Here is a 12936-nt window from a genome sequence, read left to right on the forward strand (position 1 = left end):
GGGTTTGGTTTGGGGGCGTGGGGTAAGGGATTAGGGTTATATACGGGGTGGGGAAATGATCCTGGGCCGTTAGATCATCCAAGATCAACGGCCAGTATCAATTTTTTAGCAGGGGACGACTCCGTTTGGTTAAACAGGGAGTCCGGTTAGACTGGGTAACGGGTCGGGTACAGGGAACGGGTAGTAAAGGGTTAATCCTGGCCGTTGATCAATTTGAGATCAACGGCCCAGATAAAGTGTGACCAAAACGACGTTGTTTGGACGTCTCTGAGGTGGGTTGACTTGGACCGGGTAGAGACAGTGTTTTGGGCCTGATTTTTTGGGTCCAATTAAGCGGCCCAGTTCCGATTTTCTTCCTTATTTCACTTGTTTTCTTTTTTTCTTCTTTTAATTAACAATTAACAAAAATTCTAAAATAAGTTGTAAAACCTACAAAATATTAATTAACTCTTAATTAATAATTAACACACTAGACCAAATATCAATTAAAACAAAAATCACACAATTGTACATTAAATGACAACAGTACAACAAATACGTATTTTTTTGTAATTTTCTTTCTTTTAAAATCAAAACATGGTTCAGTTAATTCCTAAGTGCACAATTAAATCCCAAAATGTGCATGCAACATATATTTTTGTATATTTTTTTAATTAATTAAACAAGATAAATATTTACGGACAAAGCACGAGTAATTATCCACAGATGTCGCGCAAATTCTTAAAACTGTACCCAAATGACATTTGTTTTATTTTTCGATTTCTTTGGAGTAATTTTCGTGAAGCAAAAATCACGTGCTCACAAGAGTGACCTACTAAGCCCCAATATGTTTGGAAAAAGAAGGGGTGTAGACCATCTGGTCCCTGTGCCTTAAAAGGCTTGAAAGAGTAAATAGCTTGCTTGACTTCAATATCTAGAGGGGTTTATCAAGGTTTTGCAAGTTTATAACATGCTGAGTGACATTTGTTAGGGGGCTAACTCTACTAGACTTAACATGAGAAGTTGCGAAAATGTTGGAGAAGTAACATGGGTTGTTACTAAATTAGGGTCATTTATCCAATTTCCTTCATTATCTTTGAAATAGTTAATTTTATTCCTTCTTTTCCTATTAGTAGCCATTATGTGATAAAACTTAGTGTTGGCATCACCTTCATTCAACCAATTAATTCTTGACCGTAATTTCCAATAGTCTTCCTCTGTGAGTAATAAATCATTAAAATCTTTTTTGAGGCTCAAATGTAGTTCTTGTAAAAAAGTACTATAAGGGTAGTGGTTGGAGTTTTCTATTCCTTGAATCCGGGCTAAAAATTTTCTTTTTTTCCCCATGATATCACCAAAAGTAAGATGTTTCCATTGTATTACTTTATCTTTAAAGGAGGTACTATCCTTAATAAAGTCATTAGTACTCCAGTTATTTTGAACTAGAGAATTGAAGGACGGGTGCTTGCACCAATATGTTTCCAGTCGAAAAGGAGGTTTATAAAGGGTATTTCTTTTGTGGATTAATTCAACTAGAATGGGGTTATGATCCGAATGTGTTCTAGGTATGTGAATAATGGAGCTTTTTGGAAATAAATTAATCCAATCCTCATTTCCAAATACCTTGTCCAATCTTTCCATTATCAAACCTCTATTTTTGTGTCTAAGATTTGACCAAGTATATTTTGAACCTTTGTACCCTAGATCAATTAGATTACAATGGTTAATTTTTGACCAAAGGAACTTAGCTCTACTATATCTAATAGGATTACCACCAAAATTTTCATTTGAACTAAGGATATCATTAAAGTCACCTCCTAAAAGCCAAGGTCCCTTAAAGCTCTCACTAAGACTTTGAATATTGTCCCACATTTTATTACAACATAAAATATTAGTGCTAGCATAAACAATACTAAGAAGCCATTTTTGGCGGATAGGGTTTACCTCAATAGTGGCATGGATTTCTTGATCTCTACGTACAAAGTTTTGCACAGTGACCATTTCGTGATTGTATAGCACAACAATTCCTCCAGCTTGTCCCTCCGCTGGGACTTCCACGAACTCAGTAAAACCATAATCATCCAAAAGCTCCAAATGGTTACCCATCCTAGTGTCTAACAAAGCTACTAAGCAAGGCCTGTGAGTGTCCACCATGTCGCTAAAGTTTCTTCTAAAGGTGTCATTATTTCCTCCTCTAATGTTCCAAATAATGATATTGGTTGGCCTATTCATGGATAAGTTGAGGTTTTGGTTGGCTGGATTCCCATTTTCTCTTACCTCCCCCATCACCGGATTCCTCCGAAGAGACGGGACAAGGATCATAGCTCGATTTCCTACGGTTGGATTGAGGAGGTCGTATGTCCATCGAGCATTTGTAAAATACCAATGGGAAACTGAGCACATGCCTCTTCTCTTGCCCCTCCGAAAAGAGAAACACTTTTACCCCGTCTAGTCTTGAGATTTCTAGGACTCGTTCTAAGAGGAGGTTCAGTGGCTCTTCCTCTTCTCCCATTGCTTCCTCCACTGGTTCTTGGATATTTTCTGGATGGTAGGGATGGGGGTGGTGGTGGAGTTGGAGTTGCTTGGGGTGGCTGTGGCTGCTCCCATGGTAAGAGAATGGGGTTTAGTTGGGAGATGTTCTCCAGCATGAAGAAAGGCATATCCATTAGGGCATTCTGTGGGTATATTGGATTGAAATGGGGTGGGAGGTTCCATTGGTTCCTCATTGCATGGACCAACTGTGGGTTCACTGACGGGGCTAGGGGTTGAAGTATATTGTTTAGCCAAGCTTGGTTCAAGTAGTTTTTCATAGCCAACCTCATGCCCTCTGTCACTAGTTGGGCTAGATATTGAGTGTCGTGTAGTATGATCACAGTGTCTTGGCCATTCACTTGGATGTTGAACGAGCATGCATGTCCCATGAGGCCCATCTCCATCCATGAGACAGGTTGGTAATTTTGAGCTTGGGGTGGTTGGACATAGATGATCTGGGGATTGACTGGTTGAGGGTTGGGTAGTGGTAGATTTTCCATTGTTAATCTTGTTTGTCGAAGAATTTGGAGAAGCCTTTGTCTTCTCCGGCTGGCTGAAGCAATGGTTGGCATCTTGAGTATCCACACTATTAATTAGGTCTAGGGCAGGCGTGGGGGTGTGACTCTTGGATGATTGTTGGGGATTGGTTGGGGGGCTAATAATTGGAAAGAGCTTTTGTAGGTTTTGTGCTTCCTCAAGGGGAGTGTTTATAGGGTGGCTTTCCAATTCTTTTGCGTGTGGGGGTTCATTGGCCATTTGGCAAGATGTTTCTAAATCAATGGCCATTTGGCTAACATGCTTTGGGAGGTGATGGTAGTCGGATCTTGGTAATAGATTTTGCTTGGGTGAGTGGTTAACAAATGCTTGATTACTTTCGTCTCCTCTAGGGAGGGTAGAGTTAGTAGTTGTACCTTGTTTTTTAGTAGGGGTAGAAAAGTCATTTCTTGAGTTTTTTTTGCATGGCCAACTTTGCCAAATGTTGCGTAGGATTAGTGTTGCTTGCCACGTTTTTTTGTTCTATGGCAGAATTAGTAGCTAATTTAGACAATTGTTCATTAGTGAGGTTTTTAGTAATAGAGGAAGCTTGATTATTTTTAAGAGCATAGGTGGTTTCATTCAAAACCATTAGCTGGTCACTAGGTAATTCCTTAATAGGATAATTATTAGTGTTAATAGAGGTCTGTTTATTGGTTTCATTAGTGGTTTCATCCAAAACCATTAGCTCGTCGTCTAGAATAGAATAGTGGTTTTCCATGGGCAAATTTAGTTGGTCTCTAAGCATAGAAGGAGGAGAATGCATAGACTGATTAACATTTTTAGATATGTATTAAAAAAATTTAGTATCCAAATACTTACCCGTGGTAGCATTGAAAAGCTTAACAGGAATACCTGGGCCAGTGTTTTGTTTATCCGGGATGGGGTATCTTGGGGTGGCTTTCATAGTATTTTGTTTCTTTTTTTAAAAAGAAACTGTTGTCCAGACTTCTTGATCACCTTCCTTTGAGGATGGAGGGTCCTTGCATGTAATTTCATTTGGAATGTTCTTATTGAGTTGAAGAAAAAATGGGCATTTTTGTGCTATATGTCCTAGTCTGCCGCATTTTGTACAAAGGAAGTTCTCCCCTTCATAATGGATTGTTTGCTTGTGATGGCCAACATAGATGGAAGGTTGGACTGGCATGTCAAGAGATAATTCCACACATAGTCTTGCATAGCGACCACGGAGAGTTGTTGATGTACATACGTCTATTTTTAGTAGCCGACCAATTGCATTACCAATTTTTTCCAAAATTTTTGCATCATAAAATTCAGTGGGTAACCGAGGAAGTCTAATCCAAACAGCTGATTTGGTGACCCTCTCTTTAGTTGCAACAAAATTTGGTTTCCAATGGATAATGGAGAGGAAATATCCATTTATAAACCAAGGTCCTTGTTGCATAGCTTTTTCCATGTTCTCCTTTTTTTTTAATTTTATGATGTAGTAGTCCATTCCTAAGTCAATTAGTTGGAAGTCCTCAGATGGCTTCCAAAGTTCCTGAATTTTTTTCTTTAGGTAGTGATGTAGCATACGTTTGCCCACCAATTTGATGATGATAGCATGCTTCCATGGCTCATAGATGCGTGTTTTATCCTCAGGGGAAAGTGAGATACACTTAATACCTTCTGAGATTGGCAAGAGGGATTGAGTATTTGATTGATCATCTTGATCCATTAATATGGAGCTTTTGTCATGATCATTTCCTAGGTTTGCAAACAACATCGGATCTTGAGTGATGAGCATGTCTTTGAAGCTAGGTTTGGTGAATTTTGGATCAATATCTGGGGGTTTTGGGGGGATTGAATTATCTTGTTGTTGATCATAGGTTTGGGGTTCCATAACAAGGAAAGAAGAATTCCACTGTTGAAGTCAATCCTCTTGATTTTTTTATTAATAACTAGTTGTTGCGTACATAACCTTCATAGTCTTAAAATAAAATTTTATATGATATCTTTAATTTTAAAAGAATGGTAAAAATTAGAAACAAAAATGAAAAGAAAAAACTTTAATTAGTAAGGGATAATTTAGAAAATATAAATTTATGGTGATGATAGTTTTGTCTTGAATAAATTAATTTTTCACTTTTGCTTCTGCTTCTTGGAAGAAGCAAAAATTTTCTACTTCTTTCCAAAAGCAGAAAAATTACTTCGGCTGCTGGCCAAAAGTACTTTTCGGTATTGGCCAAACAACTTAAATTTTTTTAAAAGTACTTTTTTGAAGGAAAAAAAAATACTTTTGGCATCTCAAAAACTTGGCCAAACAAGTTCTAAATCAATTTCAGCACTTAAAAATATTTTTTAGCACCTAATACTTATCAGCTAATCCAAACAAGCTCTAAGTTGTCAGCTTAGGGAGTGCCCATGAATTGTATCGAGGGCAAAACTGACATAACACAATGAAGTTTTAACCCTGGTTCCCGTACACGATCGAGAACCTTTGGGTACTCACATAAGAAGATCAAATTCCCCAAATTCCGACCGACATCTGCATCAAGCTCAGACCAACGGTTTCGCTTCGCCGGTAACTGACTCCTTTTCCGTCACCCTCCTGTCCTTTATCCGCTGATCCCCTATCTCTCTTCTTCCCCCATCTGAAGCCCATTTGGTAGTTGCTATTTATCCGGGCAATACGTTTCCTATTCCTAATATGTTTATTATTACTATTAATTTTTATTTTTATTAATGGGTCGAGGCCTAAATTTATCCAATTCTGGTTTGGCTTAGGATTTACGCCTCCCCCTACTTATTCTTCTATATATACCCACACCCACCCTACCTTATACTATTCAATTTCTGATACAGCACTTTGTGATTCAAAGCTCTTGCCTTTTTTCACAGGATTTTCAATTCTCGACAATCAACATCATCATGCTGAATGGTAAGTCTTTTTTGGAGTTCTAATTTTGTGATTAATTCTTAGAAAGCTTAACACTTTATGTTATGGCGTTGGCACTGTTGTGTGACTAAACCCCAGAATGGTGTATATCCATTGCTAGTAGAGTCCTTTAGCATTAGAAATTGCCCATCATTCTCACTAATGATAGACACAAATACTTAGGGCCATTGAAATCCATAGAAAATCAAATCGTAGATTTAAGGTTGAGCAAAGGCCCGTGTGGTAAAATTTAATAAGGGAAGGAATGTGAATAGTTTTCAAATTTTTTTCACTTTAGGCCTATTGAAGTAGTTGTTGGTTTGTCTACTTGGATAAGACTTTGGAGTTGAGAGGTTGAAGTATTATATATTAGCTGGTTTGTTCAATTTGGAGTCGATAAGTTGGTCCAGTTGCATCGCCAATCTACTAACAAAGTGACAGTGAGGTTGAAGTATTAGCTGCTTTGTGTAAAAGTAGGCTCGAGTCCAACTTGGACGCCAGACATGATTTGTCCCGTCTATTGACACTCCTAGCATGCATCAAATTATATATCATATGTATTTGCATTCTGCTTCAATAATTAGCTGTCAGCATCATATATATGTATTTGCATTCTGCTTCACAACAATTCTTGCTTGCACTAATCTAGTTGTTCATCATCATGTCAGCACCCGCTCGTCTTATCGCTTTTGCAGCAAAGCATTTAGCTTCTAGCCCGAGCAAAGGTGGTGCCCTGCATCCCTTATTCCACCAACCCGTCCTCAAAATGGCACAGGTAAACGAATTAAGTATTATGTATTTATATATGAGAAAAACTTGTAGAAAGTTTTAAAAGAATTTTATTTTGTTAGATAGGCCAGAAGTATTAACACTTCCTTTTATCTCTTTTTCTGGAATTAGAGAATGCGCATCGACCTTGTTGATGAGAAGAAAGCAATTGAGGCAGCTGTCCATTATCTCCTTTGCTTCACGGTATGCAGAATTGATTGTCATTGATGTATATATACTTTCAAATTTTAGCAAACAACAACATTTAGTGAGCGGTTGTAGGATCTTGTATCTGCCGCCTCAACTTCACACAGATTCCTATCAATAGCTTGACATGATTTATTACTTCTTTTTTTGTTTAGATGATAGGTGCCGCAGGTGTGGGTTTGGTCTATGAACACAAATGTTCTTCCTACCGGCAGAAGCAAACTCGCTTTGAAATAGAGCAAATTTTGCAAAAACACATGCAAGGAATCTCGCAAAGGATGGAAAAAGCCCACCAAGAAATCGATCAAATCAGGCATGAATATCAAGAAATCAATCAAGTCAGGCATGGATTTTCAATTATCAACCCCGTGAGAGGTAGAGCAAGAGTTTTACCTTTCGTGTATCTAGCTGGCCTTCAAAAAAATGATAAAACCATTTGAGACACTCGCTATTATTAACTGTTAGTGTAGATTAATTGCATCTTCTTGCATTGATTTGTTAAAAGAAGAAAACTGGTTATTTTTTATGTCTTACATTTTATAATTGTGACAGACGATGAGCGTGGATGGAGCTCTGGTCAAGGCGATTAACTTGGAAAAATTTGACTGAGGGCAGTTGAGGCTCGACTATATAAACTCTGGTTGACGAAGGTAGCGAAGGAGAGGAGATGGTTAATACTTCTCGCTATAATTAGCATTGTAATTTCTGGTTATTATATTTATATGTACACTAATGAAACCTTAAGAGATTACTAGCGTTGAGGCTGATTTTGTTTTCACTTCCATTTAGCTTGCTCATTACCTCTTGTGTGTTATACTATTTCCTCTCTCGTATTTACTGAGTTATTTAAACAACTCCCCTTCCTCTTTATTTGCGGTTCTGTTCTTGAAAAATGCTGCTGTTCCTTGTGAGTTTGTAATATTTTACATGCTTTTACTTCCTCTAAATAAAAGAAAATATGACCCTAACTCTTGACTATTCTTATTTTTTTCACTTTTATAAACCAAAGTTTGTTGCCTCTAAAGGGCGCTTGAACTTTCTCTCTGGGAAATGGATCCCCAACCCTATGAACAACAACACACAATACCATCCAAACCCCCACATATTGAGCAAAACATGATCAAACCTAGCTTCAAAGATATGCTAACCACTTCAAACCCTTTACTCTTCACTTCTATTGAAAATCAACCAAACATGGACCTCCCAATTATAGACTCAAAAGAACAAGTAGTTGATCAATCAACCTTAATGACTTCAAAGGGCATCAAGTTCATAACTCTCTAATGAGGAGAAGGTACGAATCTATGAGCCATGGAGAAATTCCATCATTGTGAAGCTAGCGGGCAAACGAATGTTACACCACGATCTAAAGAGAAAAATTCAAGAATTATGGAGACCAACTAAAGATTTTCAATTGATCGACCTTGGCGTAGACTACTACATAATTAAATTCAAGAAAAAGGAAAATATGGATATGGCAATACATCAAGGCCCTTGGTTCATTAACGGACATTTTCTCTCCATTACAAGATGGAAGCCAAACTTTGTTGCCACTCAAGAGAAAGTCACAAACTCAGCAGTATGGATTAGACTTCCCCAATTACCTACAGAATTTTACGATGGAAAAATTCTAGAAAACATTGGTAATGCAATTGGCCGGCTACTAAAAATAGATGTTTGCACATCAACAACTGTGAGAGGTCGTTATGCATGATTATGTGTGGAGCTACCGTTGGAACTAGAATTCCCTCTCCCGAGTTCAATCCTAGATTCGCAGATAGTATTCAATTGGTGATCAAGCAATCAAATAATTAAGCGCAAGATTGAATAAATAAACTAATATAATAAAATAATAAGAACAATCTAAGCTTCAAACTACAACGTTCATGGGTTCATCCCGAGTAATATTACTACGAGGATAATCACCAAAGCAACCAAAAGCTTTATGATGCCCCTTATGCGTCTTGGCGTGAATTCCCATTCTCGCTGAATGAGGCAATTTTCAATGAATTTAAGGTATAAATGTTATTTTAAGCAGTATAATTATTTATAATTATGATATTTCCATATAATATTTAACTTTTGAAATAAAAAGCAAGTGTGTATGGGAATACCTCTATAACGCGGACGTGGCTGCAAATTTTCATCTCAAAGCTCGCAAGCGGTTGTCGCATACTTTCTCCAAAGCTAGACAGAGGAACCAGAAGCGTGACTGGTTGCTTCAGAATTTATAGGATGATTTGCAAAGGCAATGGCTTACTGCAGAGTTCTTACAGAAGAGCGAAAAAGGAAAGAAAGCTCGCGCATCTGAGAAGGGAGGATCCTTGCACACTGGAGGTGCGATCAACCTTGGGACAATAAAAAGAAGAATGGTACGTAATTGCTTAATTTATTTTAATTTTCAAAGTATATCTATTCTATTTATTAATTAAAATTTATGAGTTTATAGGAAAAGAAGTTGGGAGACTCATATTGTGAAGAAAAAGAAGAAAGAGACGGATCAAGAAAGGTGGGTCGAGGGACGAGCCTCGACTGTACATGTAAGTTTTCACTTTTCATTAAGTATTTTCATTTACTTTTATATAAATTTTGAAATACTAATTCGATTTACTTTTTCTTATAGGATCGCTTCACAACTGAAGTTGAGGAATTCATACGCAGCCAACCACCCAATGAGTCGAGCGTGCCAATCCAACTTTCGGACGAGGATGCTGAAAGACTATGGACGCAGGCTGCAGGCGGTCCAAAATGGGGGAAGGTATACGGCCTTCCTATTAAGAAATTCCATCGCTATAGGTGTGGAATGCAAGGAATAGGGACTTCCTCGCAAGCCGAACTACTTGATGGGGAGAGCCTCTCCGCTATGCGGGAGACTGTGAAAAAGTTCACATCCGAGCTAGAAGCGTCCAAGGAAAGAGAAAGGCTTAGAGATGCTCATTACATTGGCGTGGTCACTCAGTGCCAAGGCATGCAAGAGCAGATCAAAACTCTCCTAGCTTCTGGATCTTTTCCGATTCCCCGGTCTCGGCCATCATCGCCAGAGGCTGGCCGTCCCCGTGCTCGTTCCTCCCGTCCTCCCCGTGATCGCTCTTCCCGTCCTCGACAAGTAGACCCTTCTCAATACCGTCATGATGATGAAAGTTCATCAGACGGTGATGATAATGATGTACAAAACACTGATTGACTTTTAGACAATTTGAACTAGACAAATACACTCGGTTTTCGATTGGGTTGTAATAAGAGTTAACTTAGTTTGGTAGTTCTATTGAACTTTACACTTTGTTGGTTTTAATGTAGCTTTTAATGTTGTTTGTGTGTTGTTGTTGTTGGGTTGTTGTTTGGTATTGTTGTTGGAATTGTTGTTGTTGTTGCTTGTTAGGGTTTTGGTATGACTGGCAGGTGGTGTAGCTGCCAAAACGGACAGTTTCTGCCAAAATAATACACAGAAAAGCGACCAACTTTGGTCTCTATTTGGTCGCTTTTCATTTAAAAAAAATAATTTTCTGGAGAATAGCGACCAACGTTGGTCGCTATTTACCCAGATTTCTAAAAAAAAGCGACCAGACTTGGTCGCTATTCCATTAAAAAAATATAATTTCTGGTAATATAGCGACCAAAGTTGGTCGCTTATCTTTAAAAAATAAATTAAATTCATGAATTTAGCGACCAACCTTGGTCGCTATTTTAATAAAAAAAAAAAAAAGCGACCAACCTTGGTCTTTATTTTCTAGATTTTAAAATATAATATTTGGATTAGAGACCACAGTTGGTCGCTTTTTTTTTAATGATTAATAATAAATAAATAAAAAAAAATTTTATATTTAGAGACCAACTTTGGTCGCCAAATTTATAATATTAAATTAATAAAGCGACCAAAGTTGGTCCCTATAGTCAAAACCCGAAATATTTGGTCCATTTAGCTTAGAGACCAAAGTTGGTCGCTAAATTAGCGACCAACTTTGGTCCCTAAATAAAAGAGACCATCAATATAGCTACCAGGCTTGTTTGGTCGTTTTTTGGTCGCGTTTTGACCTATAAGCGACCAACTTTGGTCGCTTTTTGTGGTCACTTTTTTTCGAATTTCTAGTAGTGTTGTGGTCTCACAAAATTTAATGCGCAGAAATGATTATGATTGGATCTCGAATTATTAGATATGTGGTCACACAAACTTTATATGCAGTTATGCACAATGCAATGAATAATGATTATGATTCGAATATCTAATAATTCGAGATCCAATCAAGAGGGGTTGCTCTGATGGTAAGCAACCTCCACTTCCAACCAAGAGGTTGTGAGTTCGAATCTTCCCAAGAGAAAGGTGGGAAGTTCTTGGAGGGAAGGATGTCGGGGGTCTATTTGGAAACAGAGGTAAGGTCTGCGTACACACTACCCTCCCCAGACCCCACTAAGTGGGATTATACTGGATCGTTGTTAAGCAGTGTAATTACTTTAAACATAAGATATCCATTGATACCTCATCACAGAAATTAACGCGATATATGAATCCCTATGTTTACATGTGACAAAATAACAAATTATCCTTTTTTTAAATATCTATTTCTTTCGGTCCATTTTAATTAATTTTTTAATTGTTTTCATAAATATTACGGAATCCACATTTTAGTATTAATTAACAATAGAAATTACCATTTTAACCTTAATTTGTTCATAGAAATATACTAAATACCCCTAGACTTTTTACTCCAAGGCAATTTTGAAAAAAAAAAGTTAATTCCTTCTTGATATCTTAAAAAATCAAATATTGTGTGGACCATAAAAAATAACCAAAAAATAAATTAAAGTGGACAGAAGAGAGTACTAATTTAACTACAGTAGAGTTTCGTGTTTGTGGGATATTCCAATGTAAATTTGGAGTTTTAATTTATTTTAAAATGTACAATTGACAGAATTTTAATTTCATTACCCGTTTTTGCATCGTAAGCTCAAACGTCATGCTTGTTTAGTCTCATTCAACAATTAGTAGCTAGGTTGATCAAACATGTTACTTATCATTTTATTTCTACCCATAAATTAAACCTCTATATTGGAAGCTATGGGAAATTATGCTATAGTCCCTCGAAGGAGAGACAGCAAGTTTAACACCATGTGATTTAAATTCTTAATTAACTATAATACCAACCCTAGTTTTCACATATGCATATAGAACTGAAATCCTGAAATTTTCTTTGACTTTTGGGTTGCATGAACCTGCATACAACTCTTGAAATATTCAAAAGTTTAAACAACGAAATTTTGACTTTTTCTTGTCGATGAACCTCCACTTATCAAGTTGATAATCTAATATTGATAATTAGATTCAACTTGTCCAAACCTTCAGTAGAAAGATAAAAAAGAAAAGTTTAGAGACAATTTGTAAATCTTGGCTAAACCTTGTATATTCTTTCTTGACGAAAAAGGGGTATTATCACTTTTAGTCCGCGACAGAAACTATTTATATTCGATAGCAGGAAAGTGTATAAAATTTGTATATATATATATATATATATATACAAAAAATATATTTTTCGGCTATTATTTTGAGAACAACTAAACAATATCATTTTCCGACGAAAAATGGCTAAAACCCCGCCGTGTTAGTTCTAAAAACATGCAATATTTGAAATTTAATTGACCTATTTCGGACATTATTAAACGGTTGATAGGATTGTTTGCGTGGATTTTGACTTATAAGGGGTCAAAAGAAGACTCAACTCACTATGTACCAGTTTCGGTCTGCTTGGTTTAATACCTACTAAGAAGCTCAAAATGATATCGTAAAGGGTTAAACAAGGTATGTATGGATAAAACCCCGTCTTTTAGAAATTGAGCTCTATCGATGCTTGTGTAAATGTGGTAAGACTGAACTTTGGATTCTTGCTTTGATTGATACTTTACATGAATTGGTGTTGTGGCCCTATATTTGTGAAAGATGCATTCCAATATGATCAATGTGCTATTTTTGATAACTTGAAAAGGTGCAAGGAATATGAATCATGTATTGAAATGCTTAGACAATAAATTGAAATTGAATAATGTGA

The 12936-nt window shown here is 36.9% G+C and overlaps 3 protein-coding genes across 3 annotated transcripts; 1 reads left to right on the plus strand and 2 right to left on the minus strand.

Moving 5' to 3' along the window:
• LOC109229977 (proline-rich receptor-like protein kinase PERK12) lies at positions 2467-3297 on the minus strand. Its single transcript, XM_019395522.1, has one exon. The coding sequence runs from the start codon at positions 3295-3297 to the stop codon at positions 2467-2469; it is 831 nt and encodes a 276-aa protein (XP_019251067.1).
• On the minus strand, positions 3971-4888 carry LOC109229978. Its single transcript, XM_019395523.1, has one exon. It carries the CDS (start codon positions 4886-4888, stop codon positions 3971-3973), a length of 918 nt encoding a protein of 305 aa, XP_019251068.1.
• LOC109228959 lies at positions 5460-7768 on the plus strand. The gene is made up of 6 exons (XM_019394236.1): positions 5460-5569; positions 5887-5926; positions 6592-6698; positions 6824-6895; positions 7054-7273; positions 7451-7768. The coding sequence occupies exons 2-6, from the start codon at positions 5917-5919 to the stop codon at positions 7486-7488; spliced, it is 447 nt and encodes a 148-aa protein (XP_019249781.1). The 5' UTR covers positions 5460-5569; positions 5887-5916; the 3' UTR covers positions 7489-7768.

Source organism: Nicotiana attenuata, chromosome 7 (genome assembly GCF_001879085.1).
Source record: "Nicotiana attenuata strain UT chromosome 7, NIATTr2, whole genome shotgun sequence".
NCBI classification, from domain to species: domain Eukaryota; kingdom Viridiplantae; phylum Streptophyta; class Magnoliopsida; order Solanales; family Solanaceae; genus Nicotiana; species Nicotiana attenuata.